The 18,054-nt window shown below is 39.5% G+C and overlaps 1 protein-coding gene across 3 annotated transcripts; it reads left to right on the top strand.

The window, feature by feature from the left end:
- The first annotated feature begins 562 nt into the window (after window positions 1–562).
- On the top strand, window positions 563–11,826 carry LOC139473027 (cubilin-like). Of its 3 annotated transcripts, XM_071255532.1 has the most exons (19): window positions 563–640; window positions 1,508–1,541; window positions 1,962–2,210; window positions 2,853–2,945; window positions 3,372–4,196; window positions 4,632–4,877; window positions 5,480–5,572; window positions 5,747–5,839; window positions 6,040–6,138; window positions 6,362–6,406; window positions 6,703–6,954; window positions 7,506–7,598; window positions 7,918–8,181; window positions 8,402–8,494; window positions 9,259–9,507; window positions 9,779–9,865; window positions 10,323–10,550; window positions 10,820–10,923; window positions 11,768–11,826. In XM_071255532.1, the coding sequence occupies exons 1-18, from the start codon at window positions 563–565 to the stop codon at window positions 10,921–10,923; spliced, it is 3,225 nt and encodes a 1,074-aa protein (XP_071111633.1). In that variant the 3' UTR covers window positions 11,768–11,826. The 3 variants fall into 3 exon arrangements, with proteins under 3 accessions (XP_071111633.1, XP_071111634.1, XP_071111636.1); XM_071255533.1 differs by lacking the exon at window positions 5,747–5,839; XM_071255535.1 differs by lacking the exon at window positions 6,040–6,138.
- Window positions 11,827–18,054: the final 6,228 nt, after the last annotated feature.

Raw genomic sequence — 18,054 nt, 5'->3', positions numbered from 1 at the left:
CTTTCGCGCTCTTCTTTCACGCTCTTCTTTCACATACAATGCACACAAATACATTCTTGTTAATGTTTTAATGATTTCAGTACCAAACAACTTTGAAAACAAGAAACGTTTAAGTTTAATTTGTGTGATCTAAAAAGAATTAAGAAAGATCACAGTTTGTTAGCAGATAGAACTTACCATTTCTGTAACTTGTCTTCTTACCCTTTTCCTGTATTCTTTTCAAAGAAGACCACGCGCCAGAAATGGAACAAATACCAAATATGAAATAATTCTTGCCACGTCCTCATTGAGGGGCCTGTGACCGATATAGTTGAGTAAATACAACATGTAATCATATTCCATATCTCAGGTCACCTGTTCATAAGTGTGGATATCGAACCTTGAAGGTCGCAGGTGAACCACCTACTAGGTGCAGATGTTCAAGCAAATGTGCCTTATGTTGTACAGTTTCGTCATGTTCTATTGACGAACATTTATGTGTATAATGGGGGCATTCAACAGGTGCTTGTTCTGTGAATATGTATAAATGCAGCTACATTTCGCAGTATTCAACACATGCAACATGTATGTACCAAGCATGATTTGCTTTACTCTGGTAGTGAGCCTTCTTTTGGCTCAGACTGAAGGCAGGGCTTTCAATGTGAGTATATTTCCTCGAATATCATTTTACACATGTAGAAATAGGCATGATGATAAAACTGTTAGAACAATCTGAACAGTAAACTTGCAAAGAGTGGAACTTTTTTAAGAATCGAATTGATAGATGACTGGCAGCTTGTATTTCAATGTGAGGGCTTTCAATGTGAGTATATGTCCGCGAATTGTTCTACCACATATAGAAATAGGTATGATGGTAAAACTGTCCGAAACATCCACACAGCGAACTTGCAATGAGTTGAATTATTTTCAAGAATATGTTTTGAAAGATGACTGGCAGGTTCAGATGATAAGGCGCATAACGCACTGGCACTTGTCTTACAAAGTTGGCTCCAGATTTCTGGAAAGTTTTGAAATGTTTTTGTATGACAAGTATTATTCAAATTTCGGGTACGAGATAACAGTGAGGGTACTTGGGGAAATGTTAATTTCAAATCATGGACGGGTATATAATAGAGAGTGTCATTTTCGCGTAATTTAGTCTCAAAATCATGCAAGGCTCCAAACAATATACGTTTCCTTTACACTAAATATGTCAAACATACGCCATTATCCTAACTCGTCGTTCTCATGCTAAAATTATAAATGTTTATCATAAACATATTTACTGACAGTTATTGCTCTTGTTCAAATAAAAAAGAGTTAATATTTTTCTTATTTATTCTTATCCTTTCTCAATTTGAATCGTTAGGCGTGTATAAGGACATTAATAGTTATGTTAATTGCACAATATTAGCGTGTAGGCCAAGCCATTTGTTTAGACTGGGGATGTCTGTATAATCATTTGGAAAGTATTTTTGATAGGAAAGATTATGTGATCAAATGCATTATTGTTTGTTTATTGCCACAGAACGTTCAATCACGTGAAAAGCGACAAACGTCCGGTAAGCACTGGTATTTATTTAAGAACTGTCAGCAATACATTTGTGCGTTTATGTAGGTATAAACGTACACTCCAGTGCGCAGACCTTACCTAAATCAAGTTTGCGTAATTTATCTTTACAATAAACTTATTGCAGTAAATTAAGTCACACCCCACCAGCCCCAAACCCACAAACCCATTTGTCTGTGGCTATTTGAGCCCAAACTACTCATGTGAACAAGATGTATGTCATTTCTAAATAGTGCTTTAAGATCTGAATATTATCATCTAAACCATTCTATTGCAGTTTATTTACAACTTAACAATGGTATACAATTATCAGGAACATGGCAACATGTTGTTAAACTAGATTATAAAGATAACATACATTAGTAAGTTGTCGATCATTAGCTTGTAAGGTTAAAACACGTTCCTTCCACAGGTTGTGATGGAGGAACGAGGTATGACAACAGAGGCACATTTTCCACCAACACTGGCGGCGAGTACGGCAACAACGAGAACTGCTGCTGGGACATCGTGCCTGACGTTCAAGGGCCATGGACAATCACTTTCAGCTTTGATACGTTTGACGTGGAAAGTAGCTCTGGTTGTAGATATGATGCCCTCACCTTCGACACGGAGGATGGGCCTGTGAATGAGTGCGGAGAGAAGACGGACTTCTCAAGGACATGTGAGTACTATGTTCAATAATGTCCATATGTGCAGATATGATAGTAGTCCTAACAGTGGAAAATGTTAGGCAGACAGGCTTTGTATGTAAACGTTTCTATGCGGATAGTAGGTAGTGTGACACTGATAACTTACCTAATTAACAAGTTGGTAATCCAGGTATAAGTGCATCATAGTATTACCTGCTTTGTGTCCGTTTGGCTTCCATTCCGTTGATCCCCTTCATCAAATACAATGCACAAACGAGGAAACAGATATTCTAATGCTCCCAATAACACAGTCCGAGTTCCAAGGAAGCCCATCTTGCAGACATGTCGGTCTGTAGGCGATGGACCACACACAATGTGTTAAACACGAAAGTGTGAATTATTAAAGTAATGATACTTGCCAAAAAGAACAACAATTCCAGATTCCGAATTTGTTTTATTAATCATCACGAACAGATGATGAATTTGTCACAAAACAATTGTTCTTTTCATTCATTCTTTACAGTCCGATGAATTCATTCTTCCAATCTTTAAGTTAACAGGAAACTGACCTGCAATTCGACAGTTCAATGTTTACCTGAGTTAGTTCGCTGTTTTCTCTTCTTATCTTGCATTTATTGTTAAACGAAACAACGCTGTCACTGTGTTTATTTCAGTCACGGTCACAGACAGTCAGCTCCAAGTGTGTTTCAGCAGCGACGGCTCCGTCACTGGCCAAGGGGTCAGTGGAACCTACAGCATAGACACAGGTGAGTAGAATTTGTCCCCTGTAGTAGACTAACTAATATTTGACACATTGTCTTTTGCTATTCTGTAAAGAAAGCTGCAGACGTCAATGAGGCGAATGACTATTTTACCAAATTGGTTTCATTATTCTTGGTTTAAACAAGTATATGTTGTTTTCAATTATTTTGGTACTTCAGTTTGTTTCAGGCATTTACATTAATTATGATGCTACAGTAAACTATGGTTATAACGAACTCAAAGGGACCTCTAATTTTAGTTCGTTATAACCGTGGTTCGTTATAAGCATATATACAGCATAAGAACAGCAAATAGTCGGGACAAAAGAGTAAATTCGTTATATCCGTCAGTTCGTTATAAGAATGTTCGTTATAAACGTAGTTTACTGTACTTTACTTGCATAACAAAACAAGTTTCACGTTATATTGCAGTGAACGCCGACACAACATCCTACCCTTCCTACGCCACAGCCTACCCTGACTATGCCACAGCTTACCCAGAATACACCACAGCCTACCCTGACTACACCACAGCCTACCCTAACTACGCAACAGCCTACCCTTATTACGCCACAGCCTACCCTGACTACGCAACAGCCTACCCTGACTACGCAACAGCCTACCCTGATGATGCCACAGCCTACCCTGACTACGCCACAGACTACCCTACCTATGCTACAGCTTACCCAGAATATACCACAGCCTACCCTGACTACACCACAACCTACCCTGACTACGCCACAGCCTATCCTGACTATGCCACATCCTACCATGACTACACCACAGCCTACCCTAACTACGCCACAGCCTACCCTTATTACGCCACAGCCTACCCTGATTACGCCACAGCCTACCCTGTCTATGCCACAGCCTACCCTGACTACGCCACAGCCTACCCTTATTACGCCACTGCCTACCCTGACTACGCAACAGCCTACCCTTATTACGCCACAGCCTACCCTGACTACGCCACAGCATACCCAGACTACGCCACAGCCTACCCTGACTACGCCACAGCCTACGCCACAGCCTACCCTGACTACGCCACAGCCTACCCTGACTACGCCACAGCCTACCCTGACTACGCCACAGCCTACCCTCACTATGCCACAGCCTACCCTCACTACGCAACAGCCTACCCTCACTACGCCACAGCCTTCCCCGACTACGCCACAACCTACCATGACTGTGCCACCGCGCACCCTGACTATGCCACATCCTACCCTGAGTATCCAGACGAACCAGTCGTAACTTCAGGTACGTAATGATAAATCAAAACCAGTTTATCAGACATCACTATATAAAAGAATCTCCTATGGGGATTCCGTGTTGAAATACGAGGCTTGTCGTACGAGGCAACTCAGTGGATGAGGTGATCAGTCCCTGTGATTGCATGTCCTGGTATCCGATCGTAATCCGGCCAAGACTCAATTATGTATACTGCTGGAATATATCTGAGTGTGGCCTTAAAACAACTAAAATAAACGATGTCTTACCATTCTGAAACTGAATACATAATCACGCCTTCATCGGTCACTGCCTGGTATAAGAGAGTTTTCTTCATGATGATGTGACCTGTTGATAAAGCGGTCTTGTTTCCGCCACCTTATGATTATTCACTCTACAGGATGTACCGGGGAGCTTTTCACTAGATATTATGGATATTTCCCAATACATATGCTTCTTGTCCAGGCAATATTAGCTACTATGGCAACCATGGCAGCATCAGTATCAACGCTGACGGCAACTACGAAAACAGCCAGGACGTCTGTTACTCCCTTCACCCAAGCTTCACCGGGTCGGGCATTATCACCTTCGTCTTCAACGTGTTTGACATCGAGGAGGCCACCGGCTGCGTGTTTGACTACATTGAGTTTGATGGCATTGACAAAAAACTGAGGGAGTGTGGCACTGTAGATGCGGGGACCCAGAGAGAGTGTGAGTTGACGACAATTTTTTTTATCTGATTGAATAAAGAGGTTCCTTAAAGCAGCATGTATGAGACACCACAATCGTAATAGTTTCTGCAAAATATGATTAAGTTAGATGTTCATCAGATGCAGCCGTTTAATACATACTACACCTTTGACAGGAAGAGGAATTATCAAGGAAAGGTTTTTATGTTTTACTCGGATATGTTAATATACGAATAGCATCCATATTGCCATGAACTGATGCAAATGCAGCTGCATCTCAAGTTGATTACACACAAATTCACAGTTCAATAAGATATTGTCGTCGCGTTACGTCACAATATGATTTGTAGTATAAACTGATGCTGTACATGTCTACCTTTATCCTGACCTCAATGGCCATGTTTCACACACTGATCTAGCGCCTAGACTACTCCACATATTTGCTGCATGAATACTTCTGCATATTTCACAAAGACGTTGATATCTGTATGATATACATGTATGGTTTACAAAAAAATGGTTGTCCACGATGTAAGTAAAGTTTGATATAGCTTCCACGTCGCGCATACAGCATGTCTGTGCTGGTGTCTACTTACATATGATGTTGTGTTTTTGTACCTCCAGTTGAATTCCACGACGGCCGTTTCAATGTTTGCTTCCACTCTGATGGATCAGTGACAGGACGGGGCGTCCAGGCCACGTATTCCATGAATCCAGGTATACACCTGACCCACTCCACTAGAGTCAAACAAACACACAAAGTACGGATATAGCTGGGTCATGTGGTTGACAATAACGTATATCCAGGATCCGTATGTATATATGTAACAACTGACATTGTACGTATGTAGTTATTTCACATATTAACATGTTATTTGTCACACTTTGCAGTTCGAGAGGTTGAATCTGTTGAGACAACACCATATCCAGTGGACGTTATCTCAACGATGTCAACTAATTTCACAGAAGCAACAACGCTACCAGGTACTCTTAGTGTACTGTGTAATTAATTGGAAGATACCAATGGAAGGATTTATGGCAAAGTTAGAACCATCTTGACCAACTTATTTAGTGTTGCTGTGAATTTGGCATTCTTAATCACTGAAGCTCTTGTGAAATTGCTGGGATTATATGTATGTTGTTACTTATCATGTATTAACATGTTATTTTGCCACACTTTGCAGTTCGAGAGGTTGAATCTGTTGAGACAACACCATATCCAGTGGACGTTTTTGTTAACTCAACGATGTCATCTAATTCCACAGAAGCAACAATGCTACCAGGTACTCTAGTGCACTATGTAATTAATTGGAAGATACCAAAGTTAGAACCATCTTGACCAACTTATTTAGTGTTGCTGTGAATTTAGCATTCTTAATCACTGAAGCTGTTATAACAGAGAAATATAATCAAACAATACTGCCAAGTATTCATTAAACTTAACTATTTAATCGAGTGTACTTATCGCTTTTGTTCATGTGGGTCATACTTGTGTGTGTTGGGCAGTGAATACAACCGTGAACACTACAAGTCTCCCCGACACCGAGGACAGTGAGTACAACTTGTTGTTGTCAAATTAGATAGCCTTTATGACAGTATTTTTTTATTGTGCACATGATCGTTTAGAACCTGGAACATTGTAGGGATTAAATATATTAATTCAGAACTGTATGCACGTGTAATATGTTGGAAATGTATACACTACGTCCAATCCGATGTCGAAATTACGGACCATTCAGATGAGTATTTCCGTAATGTAATTTAAAGTAAGTTGTCAATAAAGTGTATGCATTGTAATTGATATTCTACACATGTAACAATTCCCTTCTAACATCCCATCACGACAGATACCTGCACCCAAGTCCTGACATCAGATGTTGGCACCCTGACAAGCCCCGGCAATGGCAGCTACGCCAACAACGTGCAGTGTGTCACTGTCATCACAGGCCCCAGTGTACCATACACCTTGGTCCTCAGCTTCACAACGTTTGACCTCGAGGACTCATCCACCTGTAGATACGACTACCTGGAGGTTGATATGGACGATGGCTACAGCCAGAAGGGATGTGGATCAAGCTGGGACAACAGAACAGTGGAGTGTCAGTATCACATATATGTCACATTTTACATCTCACCTCTAGTACATCGATGTAATAAGAAATGCGTTAGTCTATGATACAAGTTACATATCGGAGTCGGATTAAGAATTGTCCATCTCAGAAGTACGAAGAAAGTCAATGACAAGGTGCTAGCAATAGCATTTATAAACCACTTTGAGAATAGTTAACTCTCGGAACATCGTATGTGTTTCATCAACAATGCTAGTGATGTAACTAAGCAACTTGTTTGGTGAGACCGGTGGGTGGGCCAGGCTCATCTATGACACAAACATGAATTTGCGTATGTCACCTTTAAAATGAAACTGTCGGAAAATGCAGAGTTGCTAATCTGCGACACAAGAATAACAAAACGAACGCAGGGAAAAATGGATTTGACGTGCGTAGATTTGAAGCTTGATAGAACCCTATAAATCTTTAACATAAGGAAGTAATATATATTAAGTGAAAAGAGTAGTTTTAAAGGTGTTATAGATACCTTTTTAAATTGAAATCTCAGTTGTACTCAATGCAGTAATACGTTGATTTTTCAGACACGTCAGATGGAGGTAACGTCACTGTGACATTTTCTTCTGACTCCAGTCAGACAGGAGCAGGGTACAGCGCCACATACACCATCCAGCCAAGTAAGCCAAATTCATCGGTATTGGTTCGCGACATTTACGCGAGGGTATTGGATATGCTTAATATCATTCTGTGACATTGAAGCCAATGCATCTTCAGGCTACAAACGTAACTATCCACAAATACCTTTGTTACTTAAGTTGCCAAATAGAAAACAAGACAAATAGGAACAATATGGCTTCCGCTAACACATGATGAAGTATAGGATTAAGAAAGATGGGGATGGTTTTGAGATATTTTCAAAGAGGATACGAACAATAAAGGAATCTACTGATCAAATTACAATGGCAATAACAATGTGTTACTATTTGTATCAATCAGGAGGTGTTCCTTCCTTGAGTAATGGCGACTGTAGATACATCAACACCAACGTCACGGCGGGCGTTATCCAAAGTCTCCCCGGTACCGGCAGTGACTACACCAACAACATGGACTGCTCATACGAGTTCACTCGCAATACCCCTTTTTATCTGGACATTAACTTCATCGCCCTCGACACAGAGTCTTCGAGCAACTGCCGCTACGACTACGTCCAGGTTGGGGATGATAAATACTGTGGAAGTGATTTGCCCAACGCAACGAGAGGTAAGTTACCATGAACCACTGTCAGTATTCGAAACATTTGCTTGTTGTAGTGGCGAACCTTTAGACTTTGAAACGAAGATAGGAGCATCAACACAACTGCAAAAACTACAAATAATTTCTAGGATGCCATGAAGACTCTCTACTCTTAATGAAGACTCATTTTCTTTAACAAAGCTTGATATTGTGTTTTAAATCTAAAATTATGATGTCTCTCCTTCAGTGTCGGTACAAGGTGGAGCAGCCATCATCCGCTTCAGAAGTGATAGCAGTGTTACAGGAAAGGGCTTTGTGGCTTTGTTCACTATTGAAGAGCGTAAGTATCGATATATTACTCTATGTATCACGAACATATATATCTAGGAGGCTAGGACTGAGCACACTGAAACAAGAAACCGAAGCTGAACATGGTTACCCCACTCAGACACAGTATAAAGACTCAGAGCCGACAGTCTCTGTTGCATCTCCTTACACCTTACACGCCAAGCAGGGTGGCAACAAGTACCATCTTTATACGACTTTGACAAAAAATATCATTGTTTTAACTCAGCAAATAAGAATGTAGTAATTATTTACTCACAGGTCAGGTACAACTGAAAGAAAACAAAACCAATGTAGTGTGTTACCGAGGTTCCACCAAACATGATAACATTTCGGAGCATTGCCAGCATGGCAATAACCCAACCTATAAACATTAATGGACCTCCAATTATAATGCTTATTTCATGTCGACAATCAGTGAAAAATACGAGGGACTTCTTTTTACATTAGAGAGTGAGTTGGATTTGACACTGCTTTAAACAGTGTTCCAGTTATTCCAAGGCGAGCCCGCTTGAGGTGGGACGAAAGCCCGAAGTGATATGGTCTTTGTTATTCATGTGATATGTTGCTTAAACCAACTGGCCCATGAAGAGGCGACTATGCTTTTCATATGAGGTGCCTAATTGGGATCGGGTGGTCATGCTCGCTGACTTGGTTGATGCATGTTATCGTATCCCAATTGCTTAGATCGACGTTCATGATGTCAATCACTGGATTGTCTGGTCTACAAAAGTATATCAACTTGTACTGTAATTCCAGACTGCAATTTCGATAGTGAAGATCTTGAGGGCACCTATACCTTAGCCACTGATTCTAATGATCAGTACAAAAACAACCAACACTGTGACATCACTCTCCGCTCTCCTCCCACCCCTCACATCACCACTGTCAACTTCACCCGTTTTGACATCGAGGAAGATACTGCTTGCCACTATGACAGTTTAACAGTTACAAGTGATGACGGCACCGAGAAGCTGTGTGGAGCAAAGGAGTCCTTTATCCGACAATGTGAGAACGCAAAACACCCATGGTTATAAACACAAACAAAAGCTTCGCTATTGGTGTCTGCAGCAGCACTGATACTAATTCCTGATAACAGCTGGGACGCCAAAGATTTATAACGTCCATCCTGCAGTTCACATGATTAAATAAACTTTGTATATCTTTAACTATTCTACGACGAACTTGGTATTTAGTACCGAGCTTTTAGAGAGGCTAAGAACGTAACGTATTGGTAGGAGTAAAAACAGTAATTTGGATAACGTTTGTCTTTTTGTAGACACTGGGCCGACAGTTGACATGACATTTACCAGTGACAGAAGTGTTGTGCGTACCGGTTTCTCCTTCAATTATGTCACTGAACTTGGTACGTAAACGCATGTCCATTATCTCAGTTTCATGTGTCCATTATCTCAGTTTCACGTGTCCATTTTCTCAGTTTCATGTGTCCATTATCTCAGTTTCACGTGTCCATTATCTCAGTTTTACGTGTCCATTATCTTAGTTCCACGTGTCCATTATCTCAGTTTCACGTGTCCATTATCTTAGTTCCACGTGTCCATTATCTCCGTTTCACGTGTCCATTATCTTAGTTCCACGTGTCCATTATCTTAGTTTTACGTGTCCATTATCTCAGTTTCATGTGTCCATTATCTCAGTTTCACTTGTCCATTATCTCAGTTTCACGTGTCCATCATCTCAGTTCTTCGTCTACATTATCTCAGTTGAGCATTTGTATTATTTACTAAGATGTTCGATTGCAAATTAATAGTAGTATTTTCCTCTTACTGCCTTTTATCATATATGAATAACACCTGTTTCAGTCTACTGCAATGCAACTATAAACGCCACATCCGGAACGTTTGAGTCACAGCCTGGTGGTTACGAGAGCAACATGTACTGCACCTACACCATCAACACCCCCACTCCTGGTGACCTAGTCTTCACCTTCCCATTGTTTGACGTTGAGTCAGGCAGAAGCTGCCGATACGACGCTGTTGAGATGGAAGGAGAAAAGCTGTGTGGAACAAACATCCAAGAGAGGACGTACGGTAAGTAGCACACACACGAGTGGAATTTCCTCTATTTCCACACGTGGCATGTGTTTAACGATTGGGTTCAACATACTCTCCACACACTCTTTCCCTGTCCAATACCTGAAGAAGTTGGGGCAAATGGCATGTGTTGTTCTAACGGGGGGTCTGTGATTCTCGCGTGTGTAATGTTCTCTTTTCTTACCAGTGCACATTGTTTGCAATTCTTCTTTCTATAACACCGATCCCCCATTTGCCGTTTCTAATGGGTATTTATCTTGTTCTAGGTACTGATGGTCATTTCCAGTTCGTCTTCACAAGCGATGGATCCGTAAATGGAGAAGGTTTCAAGATAGACTTCACTTTCATCCCTCACGAAATTCAGAATTAGGTAGGAGCATAACCGCAACTATCAGGCAGCATTAATATGGTTCTCATTAATCGATGATAATAATGACCTTAGTAATGTCGTTATCTACTTTATCAAATGATCTGGCAACCCTTAAAAAACCTTAGTTCAGATCGGGCAACTCTTACACTACATTCGTTGAGATTTCGCAATTCCTACACTACTTCAGTTTAGATCGAGCAAATCCTTGAGATCGGCCACGGGGCAAGGCAAGTTAGAACTTGAGTTCAAATGAAGTATATTTTGTAGTTTAAATGTAAGTAAATATTGTTGAGCAATCAACAGCATATGATATAACCCATCAGATGTCTGTTGCCTGCACTTTTAGATCGTTGAGAACATATGGAAATTACAGGTGAAAAGTCAACTTTGTGTTTTGTCTATGGCCTTTATATGACCTAAATATTCCGATGGATTTCAAAAGTATGCTTTCCCAACCCCACGACCACACAGTATGATTACTTTCATACCATGCACATGTGCTCGCATTCATTGACGCACTGTTGTGTCACTAGATAACCCCAAACATCCCCACATTCGATTGTCGTTTCCTTCAAAGAGCATAACGAAATTGTCGCGCTCACTAAATCTCTACACATAGACAGTGTCTTGGTTGTAGTAGGGGTTCTATTACCTTTTTTATTCTTTTGGCTAATAATAGTGGAATTATATCTAACCAAAAGTCATAATTGTAGTTACCTTCAGATTAGTGTGCAACAGCTTTGCAAGATAAATTGTTTGAATGCATGTATAACCAATGCCACATTTGTGAATTGAAGTCAAACTTCTTTCAACTGCATCTAATACATGGTGTTGTTTGTTACAGAGGCATGGGTCCTTTTCTAGGAGATGGAAGACATGCTCAATAAATCATTTGAATGACAATCATACTGCGTTGTTTCTCTGTACAGGAATGAGCGGGCGAGCGAGTTTTTACCACAGTCAGTAATATCCAAGCTATTTTAGGACGCCCTATGATACAAATGAATCAGGTCCAGGAAGACTAGACGTTTATAACATGAGTTAAAAAAATGATACTTACTTAAATGATCATGGCCCACGCCAGTTATTAAAGACTCCGATATTTTGTCCAAATATATAAATATAATTATGCGATAATAAACAAAATGGCAAGGACACCACGCCACAGTTCAATTGTGTATCATTGTGCAGCTCTTCACGCTGAATGCCCGGGTTACATTCACCACATGGAGACGCGTGAAGCCCATTTCTGGTGTCCCCTGGCGTCCTATTGCTGGAATATTGCTTTATGTGGCGTAAAACCATACTCACTCACTCATACAACATGAATCTTTTGCACAATGTTTTGTATATTTGTATTACACGTTTTCCATAACGGAAATCATTACACACTCTGTACACATTTCTACTGAAGGAAAAGAACAAAGATGTACTACACTTGTACTTGCTTTGAATTGAGGTGCAAATACTTCTGGGAATGCCTACTCCTTGCCTCAACGTCTTACCCCCAATATTTTGCATGGATGTTATCGACGAGGAACCCCAACATTTCACACATTTTACCAGTAAACTTCAGATGGCATTTGCCTAAATGTTTTCAAATTGTCCTGAACCTCTGAATATAGATACATAACCATTCAGATACATAAATCCTGTTCAGGGATGGATCCAGATATTTTAGAACGGGGAGGCGTTTTATTAAGAAGGTTGACAAAACGGGAAGGCACGCACGCGCGCGCACACACACAGACACGCACTCACAGACACACATACAGACGCACGCACACACACACACACACACACACACACACACACACACACACTCATATACTCTTCAAAAAAAGAAACTTGACATAGATGTAAAACCACGTTTTGCCAAATATCTAAAATAATTACATTAAATGAGAACCAAATAAGGCAAACAGAAAGATGATGTGTCTATAATTCGCGAAAACACATGCAAAACACATAAACGTAGCGTTTGGGGATCAGTTTTACAGCTTCATCCAAACGCAACCGCCTGTAAAAAAACGTGCAGCACAGGATCCTGCATTTAGGCATGCAGGCCCCCTGCTGAATGGGTATAAAAATCCACATCAACGGCTGTTCATACAGTCCTTATAACGGCAATAGAGGCGGTGACAGAATGCCAAGACTGAATGCAGCCCAACAGAACAACGCCATTGGGAGATTACAAACTGGAGCAACTCAGCAAGAAGTGGCCAGGCACTTTGGCGTATCCAGGCAGACAATCTCCGCACTGTGGACCCGATACAACAACACCAACAGAGTTGACGACAGACCAAGGGAGACAACCCAAGCACAAGATCGATACATCCGGCTGCGACACCTCCGAGACCGCACTTCCACAGCCACGTCTACAACCACACAGATCCCTGGGGTACGCAGAATATCAGATCAAACGGTACGCAACAGACTGAGGGAGGCTGGACTTTTTGCACGAAGACCTGATCGACGTCATGTATTGACCCCACGTCATCTGGCGGACCGTCTGCTTTAGTGCCAACAGAGGGTTAGATGGGCAAGTGCAAGGTGGAGAAATGTACTGTTTACTGACGTGTCCCGTTTCCTACTCACACGTGCTGATGGGCGCGCACGTGTCTACAGACGTCGGGGTGAACGTTACGCCCCCAACTGTGAATCAGAATCAGAATCAGTTTATTCTCAGAAACCACAAAAGGTGGTACAAGAGCATATTACAATAAATAATTATGCATATGTACAAAAAGCAGACAAGATGGCAATTAATAACAACATGTGATTACCTAGCATTTTTAATACTAATGGATATTTTTACAATGAATCTCGATAATTTTTTTAGATCCTGTGTGTTTGTTGTTGATAAGAGTTTTACAAATTTTATAATATTTGGCCATTCAGTATAATATGGTGAGAGAAATGTTTGCCTCTCTCTTTTAAAATAATTACATCTGAATAAGTAGTGAAATTCATCAGCAATAGATGGGGAATTACATAATTTACAAGTTCTATTTTCCTTTGGAATATTTTTCCATCGACCAGTCTCATTAGGTAAATTATGATAACAGGTTCGAAATCGTAGTATTGGAATTGCTATTCGTTTTGGCAATAGAAGATATTTATCGAGAACCGGAGTGTCCTTTAAATATTTATAGTATAAGCCTTTAGAACTAGAATTGACGTCACTTCTCCATTTCTGAAAAAAGTTATCTTTAAGTATTTGCTCTACTTCTGACACTAGCCACTTTGTTGTGCAGATTGACGGATTGTTAAATACATAAGATAATCCAATACTGTCTAATATATCCATAGCACATCTAACCCAGGGATTTGTTGATGCAATAGTCTTGTTCCCGTTAATTGACAGATATTGATATAACAGCTGTGAAAGTTTATTCACTCCAGTTTGATATGTTAATTTGTGCCAGAAAGATATCATTCGTTTACAAATTATTATTCTTAATGGTAGCCTACCTAATTCGCCATATATCATATAACGAGGAGTTGAATTTCTTAATCCTGTGATAAGTCTGAGGGATTTGAGGTGTATTCTTTCTATAATTTCTAAATTTTCGAAGCCCCAGATTTCTGAACCATAAGTTAATATTGGTAATACCATCGTATCAAAAGCTGATAATACACAGTCCAAAGGTAAATTTAAATTTCTGGATTTTTTTATCAGGCAAAACATTGCTTTCAAAGCATTATCACTGAGGGACTTAAGACTTGATACTAGTTTTCTATTCCTGTGAAGTACAATTCCTATACAATACGTATAAGTGTCGACAATATCTAGAGTTTTATCAGAATAGTGAAATTTATGTTTCGAATTTTTCGATGGGCCACCACCGAAAATCACAATTTTTGTTTTATTTATATTTACATGTAATTTCCACTCTTCACAATATTCATTAAAAGTGTCCAAGGCTTTCTGTAAACCTTCTGGTGATTCATCAAATAATACAGCATCATCTGCATACAATAGAATTATGAATTGGATCCATACAATTAAGTCTTTATCTTGATCATAGTTGAGATTAACTCCTCCACACCCAGATGAAAGCAAAAAGATTTCCACGTCATTTATGAAAATTGAGAATAATAGAGGGGATAGGTTTTCTCCCTGTCTGACACCTATATTACAAGGAAAGTAACCTGACATTTTATCACCACACTGTATCAACGATTTAATATTTTTATACATATTTTGAACTAACGTAAGAAATCTACCTTTGATGCCAATAGTCTGCATTTTCCTCCACAATCCCACTCGCCAAACAGTGTCAAAAGCTATAGTAAAGTCTATGAAAGCGCAGTATAATTTTTGTTTATTATTTTTTAAAATTTGCATAAGCATATAAAGTACAAATATATTGTCAGCAGTTGAAAAAGATTTCCTGAATATTATTTTTATCTAAGAATTTAGTTAAACGTGTGTGCAGCAGGTTGTCCCATTTGGCGGTGGGAGTGTCATGGTATGGGCCGGAATTCATCACGATGGTACGACGCTTCACGTGGATGTGGCAGGTGCATTGACAGGTGTGCGTTACAGAGACTTGATCCTACAGCCTTATGTTCTTCCTCACGTCAACGTTCATGGCGGACAGTTCCAGCAGGACAACGCTCGACCGCATATTGCACGTGTTTGTCAGGACTTCTTACAGCACAACAACATCCAGACATTACCTTGGCCAGCCCGGTCACAAGATTTGTCCCCGATTGAGCATCTGTGGGACGAGTTGGATCGACGCGTTCGCAGAAGGAATCCACTGCCAAAAACACTTCCGGCGCTTCTTGATGCATTTCAGCATGAATGGCAGCACATCCAACAGCGTGTTATTGACAACTTGATTGCATCTATGGGTCGTCGGTGTCAAGCGGTGATTGATGCACGTGATGGGCACAACCGATACTGACATTTTCTGTACCCCTGTGACATTAACTGTATCGTGTACGTGTGTCTGTCTAGGTGACACGATTAATGTTTTAAACATTGTGTACATTGATCTTCAAACTGTGTTTCAATTATGGTTTCTGAGTCCTATTTTGAAACAATCGCATTATATCACATTTTGAAAGTCAGGGTCAAGTTTCTTTTTTTGTAGAGTATATATATTGGAAGTGGTGACAGTGACAATCTTTAATACCTTAACACTGATGGGTTTTGAAGAATATTAACATTGGAGTTTGAACGATAGATTATAACCCAGTTGTCCACATTTTAGCCGTCAGCATACGTTGACAGTCACTTATGTATAAAGTTTATGAGACTTTTATGATTTTCAGGTTATTGATAACTAAATTGAACTTGATGGAGTTATCTCTTTAATGATCTTTTTTATCTATCCATATTGCTCGTCGTGTGTGAACTACGTGTATATATTTTAAGTGATATAATTGTAACCAGGTTTTTGTGGCATTTCAATAACTTGCTCAGATGTCGGATACGGGGTTTGAGGCTTAATGAGCAGGATAGACACCCTGTTATAATAAACAATAGATAATATAATAAATATGCATATTAAAACATGATATTTAACGTACCATCATCAAAGCAATACGATAATTTCTGTTACATAGCTTACAACCATATACTATCAGCTGATATTAGAGAAATGGCTTATAATATATATTGGATAAGATTCAAGATACACATGTGATGTACTTCTACATGTATCATAGATAATAAAATTAATATACAATGCGCTCATACCCTATTGTCCTGCACAGGAAAGAGCAGGTATAAATACTTTGTCATTACATGTACATAATATGTTAATACTCAAAGGGACAAGAAAAGAGCATTACCAAGTGCACAGACAAGTTACTATGCAAACCAAATGCAATGAAATCAATATCAAAATGTTTGGCTTGTGCACTTCAATAATGGTGTATATACCTTAGCATATATACAAAATAATAATAAAATACAGTATTGAACTTTACTTGCTTACTATAAAGTTCAACCTCTAAAACACGTACATTCAAAACATCAACATTCACACAAATATATGATTCAATGTAAATATGATAATTACTGCGTTGATGCTTATTTATAATGCCTAATCTTTACCATTTAATTCAATCTAGAAGTAAAGGTATGGTATGAAATAACCTCAAGTGATGACCCTCAATTACTCCCAATGCAGTGCATGGTGAAAGTGGCAATATAGAGTTAGTCAGTCCAAGAAGGTAGAGCTTGAATTGAGCCAATCATAGGATAGCTTGGGATGTGATTGGTCACTAGAGAGCTGGACATATAATATAGGGATAAAAACTATTTGTTGGGCAACAAAATATATTGCCATCAGGAAATGCCAACAAACCTCTGTTGAATATAATTCAACAGAAACAAACGCTGAAATAGCAAATCCTTACAAAAAGGTAAAATACACATATATACATGTGATGCAAAATAAATATAAACTGTTTAGGTGAGAGGGAGAGCACGTTACAGCATGTTTCGAATTCGTTGCCATTCTCCTTACATTTTCACAAAATCGTGTATTTTGCATTTGTAAACATCCCCCCAAGTATCAACAACACTACATTTGTTCCATGAGTAAGCTAGTACAACCTAAACTGACATCAAATCATCGTTTCTCACATATCAATTGAATAAGGCCCAACATTCGTTTTGTTTTATTTCATGGATTACCCTTCTTCATGGCACACGAACAGCCAGGTCAATCATGTCACCGACAAATCATCATGCTATTCTGCTCTCACAAGAACAGGATTCCGATATCACAGTACAATACAATGTAGCGAGTTGTAGTACAATACAATGTGCTACGTTGTAGTACAACGCAATGTAACATGTTGTAGTACAACACAATGTTGGATTTTGTAGTACAACTCAATGTAGCATGTTGTAGTACAACATAATGTAGCATGTTTAAGTACAACACATATAGCATGTTGCAGTACAACATAATGTAACATGATGCAGTACAACACAATGTAGCAAGTTGTAGTACCACACAATGAAACGTGTTTGAGTACAACACATTCTACCATGACATTGAAGAATGCTTGATTATGATTGGTTAAAGAGAAGTTTCCTTTTTGCTACGGAAACCTATCTTGAATATATTAAGCCTTTTGCACACAAGAAAACATTCGCATGAA

The sequence above is a fragment of the Haliotis cracherodii genome, unplaced genomic scaffold, assembly GCF_022045235.1.
Source record: "Haliotis cracherodii isolate W230 unplaced genomic scaffold, xgHalCrac1.p SCAF_26, whole genome shotgun sequence".
NCBI classification, from domain to species: domain Eukaryota; kingdom Metazoa; phylum Mollusca; class Gastropoda; order Lepetellida; family Haliotidae; genus Haliotis; species Haliotis cracherodii.
The sequence above is the reverse complement of the archived record's forward strand: the minus strand, read 5'-3'. Positions and strand labels throughout refer to the sequence as shown.